The following is a 24177-nucleotide window of genomic DNA, read 5'->3' on the forward strand; positions in this document are numbered from 1 at the left end:
TCCCCTTCACTGCAGTCAATCTTCAATCGTATAATAAAAATAAATTTCAGAATCTTCTCTTCATTTTTTTTTTTTAAGTTTCGTAAACTTGTCACTTCACGAAAATCATGTTAGTTGCAATTAGTGTGTGCTGCTAAAAAATGCTTATGCATGCAATCGTAAAATTTATAATTAAAAGAGAAGATTATCGTGGAAACAAATGCCTCTTGAAACATTTCTGAACAATACGAATCCTTGAGCAGCAAACCAACGAGGCCAAGCGTAAAATGAGTGATCAACGAGTGTGCATTTAGTCGATGATGATGAAGAATAAACATTCTTTAACATTTGTAAGTCATAAATAATTCCTCTATCATTATAATTTGCTTGATTTTACAGGCTACGTTTTCATTTCTTTGGATAAATCAATCATTGTTTAAACATAAACTAATTAGCTAACTAATATCATTGTTGAGAACTTAACCCCTATTTTAACCTTATGTTTATGGGAAAAAAATTCACGCTTTACGAGTGTGCGCTAGGAACAAATTAACTCGTAAAGTTGAGAACTACCTGTATATGACTCCACCTTTTCAATTACTGCTCCTTCAATTTATTGCTACTTTTGTTTTAGCCATTTTCATCTTTAGTCCAAAATCCATACTAACTCTACATAACTGATTAAGATTTTCCTCTAATTATTGGGGATCGTGGCTTATGACCACAATGTCAGCTGCAAATCGTAAATGGTTTAGGTAGTCTCCATTCACTTTGACTCCTTTCTGCGACCAGTCTAATCTTCTGAAAGCTTACTCAAAGGCAGCAGTAAACAACTTCGGAGATATTGTGTCTCCTTGTTGAACTGCTTTCTCAATTTTAAATTTGCTGCTGTGTTTGTCTAGTCTAATAAAGGAGGTAGCATTCTCATATATTCTGTTCAAAATCTTAACATATGGGGAATTATTATTATTATTATTAGACATATGGTACAAGGAAGCCTGAGGCTTATGCTGCACCAGCCAAAAAAAAAAAAATTCCCGAGTTACCCCCTGTGTGTGTGTGTGTGTGTGTGTGAGAGAGAGAGAGAGAGAGAGAGAGAGAGAGAGAGAGAAGTAGAAGGCATCACCAAGAAAGAGAAGAATGATGATATCCAGCTCAGGACCCTGGGTTTGCCAAGCCCATACTCACCAGATGTGAGCTCCCAGAATCTATACCTTGTCGTTCCAGTGCCTGAAACATTGCCTTATTATTATTATTATTATTATTATTAATGGCCATATGGTACAAGGAAGCCTGAGGCTTATGCTGCACCAGCCAAAAAAAAAAAAAATTCCCAAGTTACCCCCTGAGAGAGAGAGAGAGAGAGAGAGAGAAGTAGAAAGGAATCACCAAGAAAGAGAAGAATGATGATATCCAGCTCAGGACCCTGGGTTTGCCAAGCTCATACTCACCAGATGTGAGCCCCCGGGGTTGGAGTCAAATGCCAGGCATAATGGTGTTTTATATTCATTTCTTGCTCCATTAGTTTTGATATTACGTGAAGGCGATCCCTAGTTGAGAAAGACAGCTTGCTGTTTCAGTTGATTCTCATCAGATATTCTTTGTAATCTTTCTAATCTGTAAGTTGTGGGATAACAAGCTAATTGGTCTATAATTTCCAAATTTTGATTTATCTCCTTTCTTATGCAGCAAAACTATGATTGCATTATTCCACTCCTTAGGTATCACCCCTTTTCTAATGCATTTTGTTAATAACTCTACAGTAACTTCATCTTCCCCTTGGGCTTTCTGGTTTTTCATTTTCTTCAACGCATGTTCTACCTCATCAGGAAGGATTTTGGGTACGATGTATGTGTTACTAATTTGCGATCTTCTCCACTGCTGGCATCATTCCCTCGCTCCTTGTATAATTCTCTATGGTAACCTTCTGCTATTTGAATTAGGCCTTCTCTGCTATTTATAACTGAAATTGAAGAACATCGCTATTCTTCAGTTTCAATATTATTTGTATTTCTGTATTACTGCTCATGGCTGCTGATTTAAATCCTTTGTTTTCCCTTAATGCTTGTTCTACTTTTCTTGTGTTAAATTTTATGCCCTCTCTGAGTCTCTTATACTGAGTAATGGCTTTGCATTACTCAGTATATTCAGTTTTCTCCTTGTCAGTGTTTATCTTGCTCTTCATCTGTTGTTTTTGGTTAATCATGACAATGGTTTCTTGACTAATTTTTTCTTCTTTGGATTTCTTTTTATCTAAAGGTTTTTTGGGCTTTATCACTTTCAGAAAGTTGTAATATTCCTCATTGATCCTCGATCCTGAGCAGTCTGCAGAAGCTCAAACGTGTTCTTAAGTTCCAGTATATACTGCCTTTTCTCCTCTTCTGTTATCTCAAAGACATTTGTATTATTTACTCGAGTCAGTTTTTTTCCTTTCTTATCTTAACTCTATATCAAGTGTGCATCTTATTCTGTGATCACTTCCAACATTTACCTTGTTCAGGACAGTAACATCATTCACGATATATTCATTTGCTTTCTGTTAGTGAGGATGAAGTCGATTTTATTAGTTGTTAATCTATTTGGGCTCTTACATGTCCACTTTCTGTTCATCCTTTTCTTGAAAAAAATGTTCATTACTGACATCCCTCAAGATTCTTCAAATTCTACAGGTCTTTCACCTCTTTCATTTATTTCACCAATTCCAAAATTTCCAAAAGTTCTGCTTTCTGCACTGTTTTGTCTCTTTCCAACCTCAGCATTGAAGTGCCCCATAATAGTGTAGTGGGTTTTCTGCTCATGTAGAAGACTCTCAATTTCAGTGTACATTTCTTCAGCCTCTTTATCATCATGGCTTGATGTTGGTGCATGAATCATTATAACCTTTAGCTTGTAAATTTGAAAGCATACTGCACTAGTAAACAATCCTATATACAGGGTTGTTTAAATTAAAGTATCCCTATGTAAAGGGCTCTGGAGAGAGTTCTAAGGCATGTGCTGAAGAGAAATTTGGACAGCAGGTACAATAAAGAATATGCTTGCCATTTATTGGGGAAAAAAATTAGTTACAAAATTTGCCACTATATGGAGCTGTGGCAATACAAATTGCTTGAACTGCGCTACAATTGTTCAATGTATCCTCCATTTTGGTCAACAACAGTTTCCATTCGAAGAACAGTATTTTCTACAGCAGAACGTAACATGAATTTTCTACAGCAGAACGTAACAGAACGTCAACTGGAATAGCCAGCACATGACGTTTAATGCTGTCCTTCAGATCTGTCAGAGTTTGACCTCCTTCCCGATACACCTGATTCTTCAAAAAACTCCACAATCAATGATAACAGCTGATAGTTAAGATGTTCACCTGCTAACATAGAAAGGAAAATCACCTTTCTTTATTCTAATCACTTCTAAAGTTTCATTTCCTTTTCTGCTTTGGCCACATGCTTTATTCCTAAAAAAAAAAAAAAAAAAAAAAATAGACAAAGACACAACCCTTAAACTTTATACCCTCTGGATTCTGTCCAAACAAGTTGTAAAAATAAGGAAAATTACAACTTCTACAAAGAAACAAAAAACTGACACATTCTCACTTGACACCAATGTGTGTAATTATCCATTCAACAAATTAACAGTCAGTAGGGAAACTCTCCTTTCTGATTCAGCTTTACCAGTCTGGTCCACTCAAAAACATGAAATGCCTTAAACCAAGATTCATCTTATTTGAGACAATCAATCTATAATAATGAGTGCTTTGAGTAACAATGTTTGGAGGGATTTTCTAACAGTAACTCCCCACGTTACTATAAATGCACCAAGAGGTAATAATTGCTTATTGGGATTTTCTTAGTGCAACAAGGAAAAAATTTCAAAGGAAAGTGTAAGTTGAAGCAGTAATAAGTTTATTGAGAATTGCAGAAGAGAAAGGATGGTCATTTCAGGCCAAAATTTGATTACAGTTATACTAGTTACTTTACAGTTTCAGTAGTAAAATATTAAAACATATCATAACTAAGCCAATGCATTTGTTATAAAATAAACAATAAGCAGAGTTCAACCATACAAAAATTCTTATAGTTTAAAAGCTCTTAACTTTCACTATTATTTTTCTGAATTTAAAATATCTACCATGCCTTTCTTAGCTCACAGAAAAATAAAATAAATAAAATAAAATAAAATAATTAAAAATAACAATTCCTGCCTACTCGGTGAAGACTCAGCTAGTTAACACTGTAGAATTAACAAATTATTTATACTACTACTGCCTTTTACCCCAATTAAATTACTGTAAATTAATGGAATGTTCACTATAACTGATTATATCATTATATTTCAAAATATAATGATATAATCAGTATATTTCAAAATGAATGCAAATTGCATATTGAAAACATAATCTGCTGTGTCACATAGGATGTGAACATCCACAGCAACTTACTAACCAGTGTTTTGATTTAGGAGAAAAATTATGAATTTTTGTGACTGCCTGCAATGAAAGTAATGCTTTCATTCAATTCTTTTATGAACCTTTATCAAATATTTCATGCTTTACATCGTAAAATGAGCTAGTTCATCTTTTTTTACAGCCAAAGTAATCTGGAAAGAATTATAATATAATAATATGTCTTTACATTTTTTTTTGCAGACAAACACAAAGAAAACGAGTCTACAACATATCCTAATCCGGTAGGAAAGAATGTTTTATATATTTTTTTATTGAACTGCATGTATTACTGACATACTTATTTTCATTCATGCTAATCAAAATTCAATAACACTAAGAAAGATTGCAATTGTGAATTGCTGTACATGACAAGTAAGCTATTCTGAGATTCAACTGGTGTGGGGGCGACTTACATCTTGATTCATACATTTTATACATTTATATATAAAATTGGTGGATCAAATTATATAATTAAGCAACTAATTGTTTAATTAAAAATTTACATTATAAGAATAATATACCTTGTAATAAAACCAGGTATATTATACTTCCCTTATAAAAATTATTATTAATACAGTCGATTCCGATTAATTGGGACACATCGGGACTAGTGCATTTTGGCCCGATTAAGCGGCTGCCCCAATTATCCAAAGTTTTACGTAAATAGTTAAAAATACAATGTACCCCCCCCCCCCCTTTTTACAATTGGTTCAGTGTACAATCAAATCACGTTACGATGGAGTCACCATAGTAAAGTACCATTCACTATACGATGTGTAGTTAGCGGCGGTCATTGTGATCACGTTTGTGAATTGAATTTTAATTCTATTAAACAGCGATTCTAATTTGCGAAAATAGGAGGAATATTATCCACAGGCTATAAAAGCAAAGATATATTAAGCACAAATTTACCCTTTATTACCTTACCAATTAAAAAATTAAATGATACCGTAAAATCGGAAGAATATACGTGATAATCGGAATAATTAATATGTACTGTAATATGTACATACCTAACTAACTAGTTGACATTTCTGTTCACTGACATTTGTGGTTGGGGGTTAAAATTTAAAACAGTAACAAGATAAGCAATCAATAACGAGGGACACGGCACACACAAATTGCAAATAACACGATACGCGCAAGTCAGAACGGAGTAATGAGTTACAAAGCTTTAAAAAGGAATGAAGAGAAGATCTGAAAATTAATTTTTTTATGTGATTGAAGATTTCGTGGAAGTGTAAACACATTTTACCATAATAACCCACAGAATTCCAGCTGTCGGTATTATTGCAAATTCAGTAAGATCGAGTTTACTGTCCATTTATGATAGATTTCACTAACAGAAAAGCCCAATAAACAGATGACTGCTAATTGTTTTTATTGTTTTATGGTTGTGACCTCCAGACAATCGTAGCGTGATCTCCAGTGCTGTGGTCTCCTGCCCCGATTAAACGGCATTTTGTCCCAATTAGCGAAGTAAACCCTGGCTATTTTCTCAATTGGGTTCTGTTTTTTAAGATTTGCCCCAAATAAACGGCTGCCCCGATTAACTGGTGGCCCAAATAACCGGAATCCACTGTATTATGTTTTTTTAATCATCGTGTTGTATTAAAGTATATAGAAATAAAAAGTAGTTTAGTAACTATTATATTTATATGGTGATAGTGTTGGTCCTTTACAGTATACCTATTGATATATGAAGCAAGTAGTTGGAGCTAAATCATAATGCTTGCATTTAACAAACAATTTTTGTCAATTTTATCTTATTTTTTCTGTCATTCTATTTTGTAGAATTTGTGAGTATTATTTTGATTATTTTATAGTAAACTAATTTCCACATTGTTATAAAAAAATCATTTTATTAATTAACGATGTATAATGTTTAATTAAATTACAGTGACATTTGATGTCATTAGCACATTTGTTTGTGCATATTAGTAAAACTGAAAGTTCATCAAAAAAAGATTCATTAGTGTTGCAATATATAAATTGTAATATATAAAAAATACATGTATTTTTTATATATTGCAACACTAATGAATCTTTTTTATATACAGCAAACCCCCGCTATTCGTGGGGGTTACGTTCCTGAGAAATGCCGCAAATACCGAAAACACGAATACTGAGTTACGGCTCCCATAGTAATAAAGGGTTCCGTTCCAAAGTATGAAATATATAAGAAAAACTAGTCTAAAATTTTGTCTATGTGTATATGTACCTTCATAATATGACTATGTACATAGACAGCACATAGTGAAATGCAAGCATATGGCATCGAAATGAAAATAAGAAACAATTTAATATTAAATGTAATATTTATTAGAAATTTCAAACAAATCTTTCAAACCAGCACCTTTGCTAGCTAAAAACTTATCTTGCCAGTGCTATCACCAGTTTCGCTAAAGTGTTGATAAAGGAGTTTTGCCTTTTCACGAATGATGAGTGAACTTAACGGAATTTTATTTTGAGTTTGGTCTTCTATCCACAGATTTTAAGCCTTTTCCATTTTTTCTAATTTAACATCACGAGTTACAGAGCAAATTTCTGAAGCAATTAGTGCGTTTTCACAGACACTACCACGGCGGATTTTTTCTTCCGATTTCTTGATTGATCATACTGTTGACTCATTGATTTTATAATGTTTTGCAACTGAGGAGACACTTTCACCATTAGAAATTTTATCTAATAACTCAATTTTATTCGCTAATGTTATCACCTTATTTGATCTTTTCACATTTCCCTTGTTATTCGTAGCCATATTTTTGTACGGGTTAGAAAGAACTTGTCCACAATAAAGTCACTTTCTTCCATTAACACACTCGAAAAAGTCTGTTTTACACTGCAAACAGTAGATTTATCACTTTTGCAAGCATATCAATTTATAAATTGATAAATTTATTCAGTTTATAAGCATATAAATTAAAAGCAAATGACAAACCTTCCATGACAAGCGCATAACACACACTAAACAAGGATTAGCGAGGAACATCCGCGCTCACGATTTTGTCACCCCTCTCCCCCCCACCCACTGAGCGCTGTTTTGACTGGGAAAGATAATTTTAGCCACTCCCATGTTTTTTTATGGCGGAAAATGTTCACAGTGCTTTCAAATTCACATTTTTTTAGGTTTCATTTTATATTAAATCAGCGACCGCGAATACACGAAACTGCGAATACAGATACTGCGAATAGCGGGGGTTTACTGTATTGCAATGGCACTGGTGGGTTTGGTGGAATTAAATGCATAAGGCATGTAAATTTATTATTCATTTCTGGAAAAAACAATATTTAGTATGTGATCCCTATGTATCCAAGACCATTCATAGATATCGATTGAAGTTTACCATAACTTTAGTTAGTGTTTCTTCAGAGACGCCATCCACAGCAGCTTTGCTCTGGTTTCATCTTTCAGTTCTTTAGTGGTATGTGGATTATTTCTGTAGATAAGTGACCTTCAAGAATCTCCACAGGAAATAATCACAGAGATTTCAGGTTCAGATTATATTATGTACTGCATGATAAAGTCATGTAATTAAGACACATTTTATAGACCTATTCTGATACTGCCACTAAACTATGTAGCAAAATCTTTATCGATACCATATTGATACCATCCGATGGCAGCAGAATTTGAATTTTATTAACAATACAGCACAACGGCAGAAAAATTTGAATATTCTTATTGATACAACACAGTGGTGGCAGAAGTTGACTGTGGTTCCTTAGGCAGTTACAAAGGCTAAGTAATGAGCAAAGTCAGCAGCTTAATCGGAGAATCACAGATAATATTATACACAACCAATTTTAAATCAAAAATACAAAAAAATACAAAATACAAAATATACAAGATATACAAAAAATATCCAAAGAAGAGAAAATTAGTCACAAAACACTTGTTATGATGAACCGAAGACAACAAATGAAGAGCAAGATAAACACTGACAAGGAGAAAATTGAGTATACTGAGTTATGCAAAGCCATTAGAAAGAGACTGAGAGAGGACATAAGAAGATTTAACACAAGAAAAGTAGAACAAGCATTAAGGGAAAACAAAGGACTTAAATCAACAGCCATGAGCAGTAATAAAGAAAGACAAATGATACTGAAACTGAAGAATACTGATGGTGTACTTATAAATAGCAGAGAAGGCATAATTCAAATAGCAGAAGACTACTATAGAGAATTATAAAAGGAGCGAGGGAATGAAGCCAGAAGTGGGGAAGATTTTTTTTTTTTTTGTTAGCGCATCAGCTTCTGTGGCTATATTGCACCTCCCAAGGTTTTGTATTTTCTACTCTGATCCAAGCCCTGAGGCGGGATTTGAACCCGCTACCTTTGGGTTGCCAGGCAGGCACTTTACCCACCCGGCTAGCCCGGTCGGTATAGGGAAGATGGATCACAAATTAGTAACACATACGGCATACCTGTTATCCTTCCTGATTAGATAGAACAGGCGTTGAGGAAAATGAAGAATCAGAAAGTGTAGAGTTTGTTAAAATTGAGAGGAAAAGACATGACATAAAAACTGGCAAGACTCTTCACAAAATGCATTAGAAAAGGTGTGATGCCTAAGGAGTGGAATAATGCAATCATACTTTTGCTGCATAAGAAAGGAGATAAATCAGACATTCAAAATTATAGACCAATGAGCTTGTTATCACACATTTACAAGTTGTTCACAAGGGTCATTACTAAAAGATTAGAAAGAATACTTGATGAGAATCAACCGAAAGAGCAAGCTGGCTTTAGGACTGGATTCTCAACTATGGATCACCTTCAGCTAATGGAGAAAACAAATGAATATAAAACCATTATACCTGGCATTTGTGGAATATGAAAAGGCATTTGACTCCATACAGCATAAGGCAATGTTTCGGGCACTGGAAAGACAAGGCATAGATACCCCATATATTATGATTTTGAAGAAAATATATGAGAATGCTACCTCCTTTATTAGAATAGGCAAAGACAGTAGGAAATTTAAAATTGAGAAAGGAGTTCAACAAGGCGACACAATAAGGCGGGCACTGGAAAGACAAGGCATAGATACCCCATATATTATGATTTTGAAGAAAATATATGAGAATGCTACCTCCTTTATTAGAATAGGCAAAGACAGTAGGAAATTTAAAATTGAGAAAGGAGTTCAACAAGGTGACACAATATCTCTGAAGTTGTTTACAGCTGCCCTTGAGGAAGCTTTCAGAAGATTAGACTGGTTGCAGAAAGGAGTCAGTGTGAATGGAGAGTACCTAAACCATTCACAATTTGCAGATGACATTGTGGTCATAAGCCACAATTCCAAAAAAAAATTAGAGGAAACTCTTAGTCAGTTATGCAGAGTTAGTAAGGATTTTGGTCTAAAGATGAATATGACTAAAACAAAAGTAATGATGAACAAGTATCCCACAGAAGGGATATTATGATAGAAGCAGCAGTAATTGAAAAGGTGGAGTCATATACTTATCTGGGACAAGTCATTGACTGTGATAATGAAAAATGACTGGAAGTCAAGAGAAGAATAAAATTTGAATGGATATCATTCAGGAAATATAATCAGATACTGAGGAGGCCCCGAGTGCCAAGCGAGTGACTATAGCGATTTCTAAGTGATTTTGAAAGCGATTTACTTAAAAGAGCGGTTGATTATAAAATAGTGCTATTTTTCTGAAGTTATTTAATTTTGCACTTCTGAAATAAAGAAGTTAGCTCACTTGACAGAAAGGCAAGACACCTTTCTTTTTGTATATAGGAATAACTTATTAACACTAGCAACTAATCTCTTTATCGCTTGGTCACTGGTAGCACCACTCCTGCCTCCACGTGGCGGGGCTGGAAGTCTGGGAGAAGAAATCCACTCTCCCAGGGCTAAAAGGAGCAACGATGGACAAAAATAAACAGTCCTCGTGTGGATCTTATGATTCAGAGCTAGACAAACATAATCCAGATCGTGACGACACAAATGTATCCCATGCTAAGAAACAAAAAAAAGAAGGAATGGATAAGACCACACCACTCTTTCTAATACTACACTCCTCCACAGACCAACCATTGAGTAAGCTGTCCCCATTTTTGATACAGAAATGTCTCGAAAATGTGGCTGGCCCTCCAAAAATGGTTCGGCGATTAAGATGCGGAGATTTATTGATCGAAATGACCGAACATAGACATGCTGAGAGGCTATTGAAAATATCTACTTTTGGTGGAATTCCCACGAAGGTTACCCCACATGCCACCTTAAACTCCTCTAAAGGGGTAATATCAGAGTGGGATCTATTAAACGTATGAGGATGAACTTGTGCATGATCTAAGAGATCAAAACGTGGTATAATCCAAAAGAATTGTTATTAAAAGAGATGGAGAACCTGCTCCCACACGGACGGTGATCCTAACATTCAAAACACCAAATCTACCTACTTCTATTAAAGCTGGTTATCTTAGATGCCAAGTAAGACCATACATTCCAAATTCAGTCTGGTGTTTTAAGTGCCGAAAATTTGGTCATTCCCAAGCTGTCTGCAGAGGTGTAGCCACTTGTGCTAACTGCGGATCAAAAGAGCATACACACACAAACTGTAACACTGAAGTGCAAATTTGTCCTAACTGCCATGGTAACCACTCTGCCTTCTCTAAGGAATGCCCTCAATGGAAAAGAGAAAAGAATATTCAAAAATATAAGATTGAGCAGAAAGTATCCTATGAAGAAGCTAAAAAACACTTTGCAGTACCTGCTAAGTTACCTACATATGCTTCAGTTACCCAACGGCTACGCTCAGTAGAAACTCAGACAGACTGCTCAGTCCCTCCAAATATCTCAATATCTGGTTGGGCTAAATCACTCCTCTCCTCATCAAAGGAAAAACCTATTCCTAAATATGCTACTCGAGAAGCAAATACTCCTGTAACAATACCTCCGGATAAGAAGCCAAATGAACGAGCCAAGACTCGTGAAAGAAGCAACACTACTAAATTTATATCCGATACCATGGATATTGATGAAAAGGTAGATGAAGATGATTCAATTCTTGAGATTCATCCAGAGGATGACATTGACACGGGTAGGCCAGTCTTCCCAAAAAAAAGAAAAAGCAAAAGTAGACAAGCGCAAACAAAAAAATCCGCCGTAAGAAACCAAACCTCCTTTTAAAACCAAACAATGCACACAGTGATTCAATGGAATTGTCGCGGATTTCGTGCTAATTTAGATGACCTCTATGATCTCCTAAGTGAATATAAGCCCGTCGCAGCATGCATACAAGAAACAAACCTGACGAATGTAGTATCTATAACAGTTAAATGCTTCACCATGTATAGAAAAGATAGAAACTGCTCTAATGCAGCACACGGAGGAGTAGCGCTGTTAGTAAACTCTTCAATTCCCTTCAGACCTGTTCCCTTGCAAACACCGTTGGAGGCAATTGCAGCTCATATCACCATTGGCATAACGATAACATTACTCTCGTTGTATCTGTCACCAAACCACGCTTTACACCCTTGCTGATTTAGATGACCTTGTAGGTCAAATACCCGCTCCTTTCTGTATTCTGGGTGACTGGAATGGCCATAACCCTCTATGGGGTTCTCAACAACTTGACTGCAGAGGAAAAATAATTGAGAAATTCTTGGATAAACACAATCTAACTATTTTAAACACAGGTGATCACACATATGTTCATGTACCATCTGGCTCAAGCTCTGCCATTGATCTAACAGTATGTTCTCCAACAATATTTCCTCTCATAGACTGGACAGTTACTGACAACCCTCTTGGTAGTGATCACTTTCCGATCATCTGTAATTTCTGTACAAGTTCTCCTCCGATCAACAGAATTAGAACAATTTGGAAATTTGACAAGGCCAACTGGGCTAAATATCAAGAAATAGCTCATTTAGATTCCACTACCATTGTTACTGACAAGATCGATTCTGCAGTAAGCTATATCACAGAACGAATAATGACAGCAGCTGAATCCGCTATCCCGAAATCATCATTTAAAATCCGACTCCATCCAAAAATGTGGTGGAACGAAGCATGTAGCATTGCCAAAAGAGAAATAAATAAATCCTGGAATCAGTTTAGAAAACATCCAACCACAGCCAACCTCCTACAGTTTAAAAGAGCAAGGGCTAAGGCTCGTTGTATAAGACGAATGAGTAAAAAAGAAGCATGGGCACGCTATGCTGCCACAATAAACAGATTCACAGATACTGCTACAGTCTGGAAAAAAATCAAATGTATCAATGGCAAATACCCACTTGCTACTTCTCTGATTCTATTTCTGAAAGGAAAGGAAATTTCTGAACCTGAAGAACTTGCTAATGCATTCGGCTCGTCTTTTGAATCACTCTCAGCTGTTTCCGCCTATGAGCCAGCCTTTCAGATGCTAAAACGCAGTACAGAAAAGTATAAACTGAATTTTAATACCGCTCTCCAACATTCATACAATCTGCCGTTGACCATGACTGAATTGCTTAATGCGCTCACAAAAGTGAAAAACAGTGCTCCAGGTCCTGATGGAATTTATTACTCAATGATTTCCCATTTAAGTGAAAGATCATTAAGTGGTCTCTTACTACTCTATAATAGAATTTTCTTAGAGGAATATTACCCCACCAGCTGGTGCCATTCTTATGTGCTAGCCTTCCTGAAACCAGGAAAAGACCACACAGATCCAACAAACTATCGACCTATCTCCTTAACAAGTTGCTTGGGAAAAACAATGGAAAAAATACTTAACACCCGACTAACGTGGTATTTGGAGACTCAAAACATTCTGAGTCCAAGCCAGTATGGTTTTCGGAGAAGTAGATCGACGCTTGATCTCATTATCAAAGCGGAAGCAAATATTCAGAACACCTTTCTAAGAAATGAACACTTTGTTATGATATGCATTGACATCGAGAAAGCATTTGATACAACTTGGCGTTATGGGATTCTTCGGGACTTACATAAATCTGGTCTTTGGGGTCATCTCCCGAAATTCATTCAGAACTTCCTATCTAACAGATCCTTCGAAGTCCTCTACCACTCGTCACTTTCTGGCACATATGTTCAAGAAGAGGGAGTTCCCCAGGGCTCAGTGCTGAGTGCAACACTTTTTGCCATCAGGATCAATTCTATAACCAATTGTATACCTAACACAGTTGATGCATACCTGTATGCTGATGACCTTGCCATCTCATGTCATTCTCAAAATATGCGACTTATTGAGAGACAACTACAAGTCACCATTAATAGAATAGTCTCTTGGGCCAAAAACAATGGCTACAGAATTTCTAAACCGAAAACAACTGCAGTACACTTCTGTCGTAAATGTACATTGCATCCTGATCCAAACCTTCAGTTAGACTCCCATTGTATTACATTTCAACCAAGCACTCGTTTTCTTGGTATAATACTTGATAAAAAATTAAACTTCCTTGAACATATAAAATATATTCATACCAGCTGTCTTAAGAAACTAAATATTCTCAGAGTAATCTCCTCTATGTCATGGGGTGCAGATCGGTACATGTTGCTACATTTATACCGCTCATTAATTAGATCCCGCTTAGACTATGCATCTCCTGCATACGCCTCAGCCAGGCCTAGTGTACTGAAATGGCTTGATCCCATTCTTCATAGTGCACTTTGAATAGCACTGGGTGCCTTTCGTACATCTCCCATTCTAAGTCTATATACGGAAGCCAATGAACCGGCGCTAGACCTTCGGCGACAAATTCTTCTCCTAAATTATGCCGCAAAAATCAGCAGCTTTCCACATCACCCGATATGGCAATATCTCTTCAGACCAAAATGGGAAAACCTCTATTGTACTAAATCACGTCTCAACAAACCATCTGGCATTAGGCTTCAAGCTCTAAACGCTAGCTGGGGACTCAGCATGAATAACATAATGCAGGATACTAGCATGCAAATCCAGCCATGGAAAATACCCACGATAGATATTGAAAAATACTATCAGAAATGGGGAAAGAATAATCTTCCAGATATTAACATCAGACAATTACATCTGGCCCACTCAATTCAGTTTAGGAGTTACGTGCAGCTATATACAGATGGATCCAAGACTGCCAGTAAAGTTAGTACAGCTGTAGTCCTGCCGGATGCTATCATCGCCAGACAGCTCCCTTCAGAATGTAGTAATTATACTGCTGAGTTGCATGGTATTTTACTAGTCCTGGAGAAAATAAAAGAAGCCTCATATACTCAATCCATAATATATACCAATTCATTAAGTGCTGTGAATTGTATGCAATGTAAACGCCCCAACAGTCATCCTCTGGTACAACAAATCTAGACTCAGTTAATGGCAATTCATGCACGTGGTCACCGCATAATTTTTTGTTGGATTCCTGGACACTCTGGAATCCCAGGAAATGAACAGGCAGATTTAGCTGCCAAAAATGCTTCAAATCCTATTTCTTCCAATTTCAGGACACCTTATTTGACTTTAAATCCATTATACAGTAGACCTCTAAAGAACAGTGGAAACATATACGGGAAAAAGAAACAAATAATAAACTTTTTGAAATAAAGAAAGAACCCAAACAGTGGCAATCCAGTCTAAGGGAAAATAGAAAAGAAGAAACTGTACTAGCGCGACTGCGCATTGGTCACACGTACCTCACTCACAGTTATTTATTAAGAAAGGAAGATGCCCCATAATGCAGTAACTGTTCATGTCCACTCACTGTAAAGCATATTGTTATCGAATGCCCACTATATTTAAGAGAACGAAAAACTGCTTTCTCCTTACTTTTCAAAAATTGCAATCAATTAACACTACGTAATGTTCTAGAAGATCATCAAGATATGGATGACGTTTTTGTTTTCCTAAAATTGATTGATAAATATCACCTTGTTTAAATTTTTATTAGAATCAGCATCAACAACAAAGATATACTAGTCAGAAATCAGTGCATTATAGCCAAAGTTGCTGATGCACCAACAAACCTAACAACAACAACAACAACAACAGATACTGAGGAGCAATATCCCAATTTGTCTGAAACGTAAAATAATGAACCAATGTATGCTCCCCACCATGACTTATGGAAGCGAAACTTGGGCACTTATCAAAAGAATGGAAGAGAAGCTGAGAACTACCCAGCGAAGAATGCAACGAATTATATTGGGAATCAGACTGTTAGATAAGAAGGGAAACACATGGATTAGGCAGCAAACTGAAGTAAAGGACATTCTAATCAAAACTAAAGAACTAAAATGGTTTTGGGCAGGACACTTAGCTCAAAGACATGAGGACAGATGGACTAAGAGAATAACAGAATGGTACCCAAGAGGAGCTTGAAGAAAACCTGGAAGTCGATGATGGAGATGGACAGATGAAATTCATGAGTTTGTGGGTAGTAAATGGATGGCCATTGCACAAAACAGAAGGAACTGGAAAGTTGTTGGAGTGGCTTTCATCCTGCAGTGGATTGAAAATGGCTGATGATAACAAAAAAAAAAAAAAAAAAAAATTAAGCAATAAAGAAAGGGTTAGAAGCTCCTGAAAAAGCTGTATATCTAGATAGCCTCCTTATTTTATTTTTTATTTTTTTTTATGTAATCCCCAAACACGAGAGGTATTAGAACCTATAGTACTTAGTACCATGCTTGGGTTGACATGTATGGACTTTCTGATATGTCTTTCTACCCTATCTCTTACGTGCCATGGGTAGACAACAAACTGTGGAGAGGAATCACTGATGTGCTGGTGCAACAGGAACAGTCAGGTGGGGATGGTGTTTTGGTATCAGGAGTTGTTTTCCTGCGAATCTGTTGGAGACCCCCCCCCCCCGCAAGACTGTATCCAGTATGCTAGAACTATTCATTGTCTCTGATCAGGCACACCTCTTCATGGTGATTGTCTTCCCAGCTGGCTCACCACATGTGAATCCTTTAGAACATCTTTGTGATGAGAAATCCACCATTTATGTCCTCCACCCAGGGCCATACCGAGTAATCTTGGCACGGCCTCAAATTGATTTGAGATTTAACGGATGCATGATTTTCAAACTTTTGAATAATTTAAGTTTTTGTTTAATTGAAAGTAAAACTCTTGCATTTGCCCATCATTTTTCGATTTCTAAACAAAAAAAAAAAAAAAAAAAAATTCCGAAATCTCTGACATGCATAATGAAACAAAATTTGTCCTTTTGTGAATACAATACGACACACTAAAACAAGCTAAACATTTGGTCTCTCTTTTTTTTTTTTCTTTCTTTCTTTCTTTCTTTTTTTTTTTTTTTTTAGTGCCGGGTGTGAAGACAAGTGGGGATTGCAAGATAACAGGTACACTAATCTCCCAATGACGACTTATAACACTGCTTCTTGTCGGTTATTTACTTACAACTTGCAAAATATCTGTCTATATCTATTCTAGTTATTACTTGAATTTTATGATTTCTGTTTTTTTTTTCCCCTAATTTGGAGTCTTGAAGTGTCCCAGTTAATAGATCACAGTAAATCGAGAGTCTGCTGTAGTTGTAATTACACTGAATGGTTAAGTTTAAAGAACATAAAACTGTAGAATAATAAATGCTCTATAAAGTTATAATCTTAGTAATTAATTAATCAGAAAGTGACTTTATCTACTTTTCCATTAATAACAGAAAAGAAAAAAAAAAACAATTAATTTAAGAAAAATTCAAACATTCCTGAAAGGTGATAAATACTATATACTAAAATGGTGATAGTGATGATACTGCATACTAAAATGTAATAATTGCTACATGCATTCTCTGACAAAATATTTATTTATATATATTTTTTAATTATACCAATATGAATTTGGGAAGAAGTTTTGATTTCATAATAAAATAAGTATGCTTTTTGCTGACTAAATAATCTAAAAATATTGTAAGAAAAAAATCACATTTGAATATTTTTATTAAATAATACAATAGCTCTGATCTGTATAATCTCCTCATAGTGATAGACACCAGCACTAAGCCAAAATGTCAATGCCTGCTGCAGGATTCATATGGTGGATAGCATGCTTGCCTAAGAAATAAAGGTTGCAGGTTGAAATCCTGTCTCTGTATGGATGTTATGATCGTCCGGTACTTTTTAATACGAGGCAGAAGTGGTGCGATATGAGTTCAGCAATCGAATTGGCTTAGAACAATGCTATTGTATTAGTAAATACAATACCAATAACTAGTATTGAAGGTTTTCAAAATGATTTTATATGTTACTGGGCACCTGTGAGGTGATCTGATTGAGGTGTATAAAGCCTTGAATGGTTTGAGCATGCTCAATGCTGATGGGATTCTTCCTCTAGCTCCGAATAATCACCGATCGAGGGCATAAATTCAAATTGAAGAAAGACTGATGTAGGATAGATGTGCTGAAGTTTGCCTTTAGCCAGCGGGTAGTTGGTTGGTGGAACATACTTCCATCCTTTGTTATGGAAGTTGATAGCCTAAATAAATTTAAGGCTGAACTGGACAGGTATTTGGAATGAATGGAAGGGTGGAATGGGAGCTGTTTTTTTTTTTTTTTTGTTTCTTTTTTTGGCTGATGCTGCATAAGCTTGCTTTCTTGCATCATATGCCTCTACTAATGCTAATGTTACAAACATGTAGTAACGGTAATGGATAGTCTTTGAATTTCAATATATAAAATAGAGAGAAATTATTGCCTTATGTTTGGAAATTATTAATATAACATGGAAGCAGCTTATACAGCATCAGCCACACACACACACACACACACACACACACCCACCCACCTCATCTGTACATCCCCTCTGGCAATTTGTTTAATTCTTCTTTAAATTTATTCAGGCTATCCACTTCCACAGCACTGGCTGAAGACAAATTTTTGCACATTGTTCCTGCAATTTTCCTCTTTCAATTTAAATTTATGTCCCTGATCCAACTTGGTAATACTGTGAGATCTCTTTGGCTGATATTAGACAGCAAACTAAATTTACAAGCTCACATCACTCATTTACAAACTACTTATTTAAAGCATTGAATATACTTCAGTCCTTTTTTGCTTCGTGTTATGGGGAGCTGATCAGTTTACTTTACTGCATCTTTATGGAACTTTTTATTTCATTTGTGCTTAGAGTATGGTTGCCCAGTATATAATTCTGTCATGAAGAGTACTTTATAGTGACTAAATGTCATCCAGAACATTGCAGTGAGGACTATCTTGAGAGCTTTCAGGACTTTTCCAATCCAAAGTCTTTATATAGAAAAACATGATCCCCATTACACCCTCATAGAAAACTGTTATTTCTACTCTACACTGCTAAGATCCAGAGTCTTCCATCACATCCTAGTTGGGAATGTTATATGATGGTAACCCACATGAAAATTGACCTGCCTCACTCAGGATTAAAGAGCTTGTTCTGAGTTGGAATGTTGATTTAAGTAATGTTTTTCAAGACACAGCTGCACCTGTTCCACCTTGGATGTTCTTTTCTGCCTCTTATGACATACAACTTTCACCACTGGGGGAAGAATGTTAAATCTCCCTGCAATTTCAGAAAGTTGCACTTGACTCATGCTGCTCTAAACTCCCGTGCCTATAAAAAATATCCACCAGTATAAAATATATATACTGGTGGATTGAAAACTGATTATATGGTTTTGTGGCAGTTTTTCCCTTCACTTACAGTTACAGCCTCTTACCAGTATCATGTAATGTCTTCACTGCTGAACTATATGCCATCAAGTTAACATTTGTTAAGAATATTGATCTTTCCATCTTGCTTTTCATAATGTACACTAACTCTCTCTGTGTAGTCTCCACTATAAGGAAGAATTTCTCACCTTCTCATCCTACCTTGCAGTTTACCAAATTTCCGTGGAACTTATTTCTTTCTTGCATATCTCTACCAGTTGTTCTCCTGGCAGCACCACATCATATCAGATCTCTCACCCCCCCAGTGTAATATTTACACAGGTGAGATATATTCAATAAAACTTGCCATGACTCATTTAAGTCAGCAGTATTTTATATCTTATATACAGACTCCCTGAGTGATTCACTGGGTTAGATTTTCATTTTTGTTGCTTTTCATGACATAATGGAATCATGGGAAGTGGCTATGTTATTGTTCAAATTGGCAAGGCTGTTCAATGAACAGCTACTGAGTCTTTCAATCCCTTATGCCTGACAGAAAATTGATCATTTGTCAGTATTTGCCTTCCACACTGGCAAACTTGAAAATCAAGCTAAATAAGTCATTTTTCACTAGAAGTATGAAACAAAAGAGATTTAATATAAATAAACTAAATCTAACAGAAGTTAAAAAGAACTACATAAGAGAACTAGAACAAAAACTTAATACCCAAGGAAATGGAATGGGCCAAGCTGTAGAAGAACATAAAGTTTACTTGAGAAGCAATGGCAAAGTTCATTGTCTTTTTTGTTATCTAATTACCTTTCTAGTTTCCTTACAGCTGTCTCTGTATCTTTGTTCAGCTTCGTTTTCTAATGGATTTTGGAGCCAGTTTAGTATGTCACCCTTCTTTTTCTTCACAGCTTGTTTACAGATATCGTTAAACCAGTTATTTTTTTGCTTTCTTTGAATTCCAGCGATATTTACTGCTATTTCTTTTGATGCCTTTTATAATGTGATTCCAGTGTTCTTATACGTCTTGGCCCATTCCATTTCCTTGGGTATTAAGTTTTTGTTCTAGTTCTCTTATGTAGTTCTTTTTAGCTTCTGTTAGATTTAGTTTATTTATATTAAATCTCTTTTGTTTCATACTTCTAGTGAAAAATGACTTATTTAGCTTGATTTTCAAAAAGGCTGATGCATACTAAAAAATGGTCAGTATCGCACTCTGCTCCTCTGTAGCTTCTTATGGATTGAATGTTAGACCATCTGGTGACTTCCAAGTTTGTTTATATATGGTCTTTCTCATAAACATTGTGCTACTAAGTATCATATTTTTTGAGATTGCCAGATTTATAAATCTGAGACCATTTCCATTTGAGGTTTCATGTAAGCTTTGTTTTCCTATAGTTGGCCTGAAAATATCTTCTTTTCTAATTTTTGCATTAAAATCCCCAAGGAGAACAATATTATTTTTTAGGATATTATCAACCATTTCTTCCAGAACCTCATAGAATTCATCTTTTTCTTCTTCCTCTGTAGTTTCTGTGGATTACTACCTCTGTAGTAATGCACATTAACTACCTCTGTAGTTAATGTGCATTACTCTAAAAACCATTTTGTTTTTAGAGTAATTTTGCTAATTCTTTCGTTTTCAAAAATTTTTTGCTAATTCTTTCGGCTTCAAAAATTTTTAGAGTTCCAAAGTTTTTTGCTGACTGCAAATCCAGTACCTAGTTTGTGTTTATTGGAGCTAATCCCTCCATAGATAATCATGTTAATCGTCTTTCTTCATATTTCCTTCTCGTGTCCATCTGATCTCTTGAAGGGCCACAAGGTCCATTTTATATTTTCTGAGTCCATTGGTTAACTCTTGAAGTGCTCTCTTCCTGTATAGGCTTCTAACATTCCATGATCCAAATCATAGTCCATTATTCCACGGCTTGGGTCGATTTCCATTTAAAGCTGTCTGGTAATGACGCTTTTGTGCTTGTTTCATAACAAGAAAGATTTTACAAGGGGAGGTTGTTAGCCTCCTGCTTAACCCCCCAACCTGGAGGGCCAGGGTGCCTCTCTTAGTCTGGTCCATCACCTTTGGCCTGTCCAGCTTGGGAGGCTCTACCGGTTGTAGGCAACCACTAGCATTGCTCTCAGGGTCATTGTGACCTGCCAGCTTCCCCACCCCGACAAGGTGGAGACACCATTGGGGGAGACACTTGCAAACTTTGTGGAATTTCCAAGGGACAAATAAATGGGTTAGATTTTCATTTTTGTTGCTTTTCATGACATAATGGAATCATGGGAAGTGGCTATGTTATTGTTCAAATTGGCAAGGCTGTTCAATGAACAGCTACTGAGTCTTTCAATCCCTTATGCCTGACAGAAAATTGATCATTTGTCAGTATTTGCCTTCCACACTGGCAAACTTGAAAATCAAGCTAAATAAGTCATTTTTCACTAGAAGTATGAAACAAAAGAGATTTAATATAAATAAACTAAATCTAACAGAAGTTAAAAAGAACTACATAAGAGAACTAGAACAAAAACTTAATACCCAAGGAAATGGAATGGGCCAAGCTGTAGAAGAACATAAAGTTTACTTGAGAAGCAATGGCAAAGTTCATTGTCTTTTTTGTTATCTAATTACCTTTCTAGTTTCCTTACAGCTGTCTCTGTATCTTTGTTCAGCTTCGTTTTCTAATGGATTTTGGAGCCAGTTTAGTATGTCACCCTTCTTTTTCTTCACAGCTTGTTTACAGATATCGTTAAACCAGTTATTTTTTTGCTTTCTTTGAATTCCAGCGATATTTACTGCTATTTCTTTTGATGCCTTTTATAATGTGATTCCAGTGTTCTTATACGTCTTGGCCCATTCCATTTCCTTGGGTATTAAGTTTTTGTTCTAGTTCTCTTATGTAGTTCTTTTTAGCTTCTGTTAGATTTAGTTTATTTATATTAAATCTCTTTTGTTTCATACTTCTAGTGAAAAATGACTTATTTAGCTTGATTTTCAAAAAGGCTGATGCATACTAAAAAATGGTCAGTATCGCACTCTGCTCCTCTGTAGCTTCTTATGGATTGAATGTTAGACCATCTGGTGACTTCCAAGTTTGTTTATATATGGTCTTTCTCATAAACATTGTGCTACTAAGTATCATATTTTTTGAGATTGCCAGATTTATAAATCTGAGACCATTTCCATTTGAGGTTTCATGTAAGCTTTGTTTTCCTATAGTTGGCCTGAAAATATCTTCTTTTCTAATTTTTGCATTAAAATCCCCAAGGAGAACAATATTATTTTTTAGGATATTATCAACCATTTCTTCCAGAACCTCATAGAATTCATCTTTTTCTTCTTCCTCTGTAGTTTCTGTGGATTACTACCTCTGTAGTAATGCACATTAACTACCTCTGTAGTTAATGTGCATTACTCTAAAAACCATTTTGTTTTTAGAGTAATTTTGCTAATTCTTTCGTTTTCAAAAATTTTTTGCTAATTCTTTCGGCTTCAAAAATTTTTAGAGTTCCAAAGTTTTTTGCTGACTGCAAATCCAGTACCTAGTTTGTGTTTATTGGAGCTAATCCCTCCATAGATAATCATGTTAATCGTCTTTCTTCATATTTCCTTCTCGTGTCCATCTGATCTCTTGAAGGGCCACAAGGTCCATTTTATATTTTCTGAGTCCATTGGTTAACTCTTGAAGTGCTCTCTTCCTGTATAGGCTTCTAACATTCCATGATTCAAATCATAGTCCATTATTCCACGGCTTGGGTCGATTTCCATTTAAAGCTGTCTGGTAATGACGCTTTTGTGCTTGTTTCATAACAAGAAAGATTTTACAAGGGGAGGTTGTTAGCCTCCTGCTTAACCCCCCAACCTGGAGGGCCAGGGTGCCTCTCTTAGTCTGGTCCATCACCTTTGGCCTGTCCAGCTTGGGAGGCTCTACCGGTTGTAGGCAACCACTAGCATTGCTCTCAGGGTCATTGTGACCTGCCAGCTTCCCCACCCCGACAAGGTGGAGACACCATTGGGGGAGACACTTGCAAACTTTGTGGAATTTCCAAGGGACAAATAAATTATATCAAATTAAATAACTTATTGTAGTCTGACATTGTATTGAACACAGTCAACTCCTACACACCTTTTTTGTTGAAGGATGTTTGATTGCATCATCCTGAGCCTTATATACAGATTTTAAATTTCATTGATAATGTGGATAATTGGGTTTTTTTTTTTTTTTTTTTTTACTTTCTTAAAAAAATCTTACTACCATTTTCATATATGCCCTTTGAAATTTTCTCATTGTCAAACACTATAATCTTAGATGATTCTGAGCTAGTAACATAAAACAAGCAGGCATCTAATCATATCATGTTATATCAATATGGATTTGTGGGGGTTGGTTTTTCTTTATTTTTTTTATGTATATATTATCTGAATCCTATTTAGTTAGTTCCCCTTTAAAATAAACTCCCCACTTGTGCACCTGACTAGTATCTACTCAGAAAATTTCAGGTTCTAGGAACTACTCTTGGTATATATATATATATATATATATATATATATGTATACGTTTTATTCCCTTCAGATAGGCTGGTATTCAGAACAACAAAAACTACACACATATTGGTTAAAAATAGTTTATTGTACATATTTACAAAGATACATCAACACAAAAGAAATTTATTAAACACATGACCAAATAAATCTAATTTCACCTTCTTAGAACTGAATGTATATGAGCAAAGGTATATTTGCTGTTTGAGTATAATCAAGTAGGGTTATCTCTTTTACATATATCATAATCAAATCTCCCCTCTTTTAAACTAACAAAATAATAATGTTTCTACTTCCTTACTCCTCAGTTCAATTGACTTTTAAAAGAATCTGTTAACATTCTCCTTTCATTACAAAACAATTCCTACTCCAAATTGATAAAGCTCCTATACTCTTAATTTCAGTATAAATCATTACTCTGTTTTCTAACAGATTATAGCCTACAACCTTCTCTAATCTAGGTAATTACACCACTATCAAATTTTCTACAATTAACTACTTACAAATTTGAGGGTTACTGACATCCATCTATTCCCTCTATCCCTTCCAAAATTCATATGTAGTCATTCACTTATTTAACCAGTTATTAATAGGTATCAGTCACTTCAAAA

At 35.6% G+C, this 24177-nt stretch overlaps 1 protein-coding gene across 1 annotated transcript in view; it reads left to right on the plus strand.

Annotated features, from left to right (window-relative positions):
- LOC150085526 (transcription initiation factor TFIID subunit 1-like) overlaps window positions 1-24177 on the plus strand; it is a 700666-nt gene that overhangs the window by 503869 nt on the left and 172620 nt on the right. The window contains 1 exon segment of the mRNA XM_090374589.1: window positions 4625-4665. Within this exon segment, the coding sequence (XP_090230715.1) occupies window positions 4625-4665 (41 nt within the window).

Source organism: Mastigoproctus giganteus, chromosome 5 (genome assembly GCF_048544385.1).
Source record: "Mastigoproctus giganteus isolate SK-2022 chromosome 5, ASM4854438v1, whole genome shotgun sequence".
Taxonomy (NCBI): domain Eukaryota; kingdom Metazoa; phylum Arthropoda; class Arachnida; order Uropygi; family Thelyphonidae; genus Mastigoproctus; species Mastigoproctus giganteus.